The sequence below is a fragment of the Solanum lycopersicum genome, chromosome 8, assembly GCF_036512215.1.
Source record: "Solanum lycopersicum chromosome 8, SLM_r2.1".
Classification (NCBI taxonomy): Eukaryota; Viridiplantae; Streptophyta; class Magnoliopsida; order Solanales; family Solanaceae; genus Solanum; species Solanum lycopersicum.
The window spans coordinates 36,497,479-36,500,224 of record NC_090807.1 but is presented as its reverse complement, the minus strand read 5'-3'; the positions used below and the strand labels follow the sequence as shown (position 1 = coordinate 36,500,224).

Here is a 2,746-nt window from a genome sequence, read left to right as displayed (position 1 = left end):
AATATAGTTTTGGTAATTTCTTGCACAATTTTTTGATATTTTTTATGTGTTCTTTGTCTTTGTTGTCAAAATGATATTCAACATCTTTTTTATGTTTTTTATATAGTGGTTTTAACTGTTCTGCTAGTTTTTGTATGTATTATCTTACTTGGTTTACTAATCCTAAAAATGATTGTAATTTCTTTTTTGAATCTATATTTTCATCAATAGTAATTATTTTTTGTACTATATGAGTTTGAATTTTTATTCCATTTTTATCTACTTGTATTCCTAGAAACTTTATCTGTGGTTTCATAATTTCTGCTTTACTTTTACTTAAACATATACCTTAATGATTAAATATATGTATAAATTTTTCTAATAATCTTATATGTTTATCTTGTATTTTAGAATATAGTAATATATCATCTATAACACTTGGACTTTTTACATTTGGCCAACACAAAAAACAAAAAAAAACTTACTGTTACTAATGGTCTATTTTTTATTATTGGCCGACATACTTTTATTTTACATATGGCTGATATTCAGCCGACACAAAACGATAGACACTAAAAACAAAATACTTTTACTTTATACACAGATATCTATCTCTCCCCTTTTTTTTGTATGAATCTTCTTTGATGTAGCTTGCTTTATTTCTTTTGTCATTATCCCAAATCAACTGCTTGTATTACGTTATCTTCTCCGTTACACTTGGAGCATCTATGATCTCGGTATTTGTTGCTCATAAGTTTACAATATCTTACTAATAACTCATCTGAAATAAATTCCTTCTTCAAGGCTCTTGTAGTTGGTTGCTCCTCTTGCTTTAGTAATGACAAAATCCATCGCTGTACTTCATCCTTATTTGATTTCCTTAGCTCTTTGGAGTTCCAATAAATCATTACTTGATCTCGTGCATAATAACTCCAAATAGCATTGCCATTTAAGCAATTATTGGCTAACTCTTGTATAATTGTTGCTATTCCAATTATTCTTTTATTCGCATAAAAGTTTGGTATTTCTATCTTTGGTATCTCGATTTGTTTCTCGATCTCTTCTGGTATAATCATATCTCTGGTCAGGCCTATCTTTACAACTTGTATTGGCGACTTTATCTCCTCGTATAATATCTCAGCTGGTGCTGTATAGAATTTTATATAAAATAGGTTTCCTTTAGTAATTCTCTTATATGTCACAAATGCTTGATGTAATTCCGGTATTCCAATTATTTCTTCTCCGGTATATGTATATACTGTATTTAGTAGTCCATAGCTATAACATGTTTTAACTAAATTTTGACTGGTTTTAGGTTGTGCTATACGTTTGTTATATCCCTGTAATTTCTGGGTTATATAGTCTTCTTTGGGCTTTTTTGTTTGCGTAGATCTTGGGTTCAAGTTTAAATATGTCTTGATTTTGTATATGTTTTTGATGTAGGACTGCGTAATGTAGTTGTATCTCTTTTTGTCATTCTGAAGGCTAACTACATATATGGATGTTTGTGGTTCCACGGGTATCTGTACTTGTGGTTTTTGGATAAACAGTTTTATGAATAGTTGGTTTAAATTTGTATTTTTTGGTTTCTCACTATCTTTTTTGCTCGTACCTGCAGCTGTATTTAAACAAACTTTGTTATGGGTTTTTTGGAGTTTCCCATCGTCTCCTTCTAGTTCTGGCCGTTTAGCGTCCGCCGAACGACGTAGCTCCGCATTTTTATAGTCATGCTGCTGACTGTTAGTTTTTCCTTTCAGATCTTGTACATTTGCTTCTATCTTTTCTATTTTTTGGCATAGTTTTATCATTATAGCTAATAAGTTTTTCATTGGATCTTTCTCTTGAGAGGTAGTCCTCAATGAGATTCTCGTCATTTTTAATAATCTCAATTGTAAATGTAAAATTCAATATATTTAATATCAATCTTCTTATTTCTTTTGTTGTAACTGAATCAAATATCTTTTTGGTTATCCACCACTTTACCTGTGTGTTATCTGTTCTTACAATAAATTTATTATAAACTATATATGATTCAAATGCTAACAAACATTTATATAATGCAAATAATTCTTTTCTATTTATTTCCCATTTTGCTTGTGCTTCAGTATATGATCCTAAGTAATACCTGCAATGGTGTTCTATCTTTTCTTTTTTATATTTATATTTTAGTACTCCTCCATAACTGTGATCACTTGAATCTGTTTCAATTATATATGTAAATGTTTTACTTTCATCAAGAAAATATAGTTTTGGTAATTTCTTGCGCAATTTTTTGATATTTTTTATGTGTTCTTTGTCTTTGTTGTCAAAATGACATTCAACATCTTTTTAGAGTTTTTTGTATAGTGATTTTAACTGTTCTGCTAGTTTTGGTATGTATTCTCTTACTTGGTTTACTAATCCTAAAAATGATTGTAATTTCTTTTTTGTATCTATATTTTCATCAATAGTAATTTTTTTTGTACTATATGAGTTTGCATTTTTATTCCATTTTTATCTATTTGTATTCCTAGAAATTCTATCTGTGGTTTCATAATTTCTGATTTACTTTTACTTACACTTATACCTGAATGTTTTATTATATGTATAAATTTTTCTAATAATCTTATATGTTCATCTTGTGTTTTAGAATATAGTAATATATCATCTATATATACAACACAATTTTCTAACTGGTTAAAACAGTTATCGATAAAATGTTGGTATCTACCTGGTGCATTTTTATATCCAAATGGTAATACATTTCCATTCATAGAATCCTTGCGGT

The 2,746-nt window shown here is 28.4% G+C and overlaps 1 protein-coding gene across 1 annotated transcript; it reads right to left on the bottom strand.

Moving 5' to 3' along the window:
• Positions 1-650: 650 nt before the first annotated feature.
• On the bottom strand, positions 651-1,853 carry LOC101247543 (uncharacterized). The gene is made up of 2 exons (XM_069288371.1): positions 1,592-1,853; positions 651-1,126 (listed from the first exon to the last, which is right to left on the bottom strand). The coding sequence occupies exons 1-2, from the start codon at positions 1,851-1,853 to the stop codon at positions 651-653; spliced, it is 738 nt and encodes a 245-aa protein (XP_069144472.1).
• Positions 1,854-2,746: the final 893 nt, after the last annotated feature.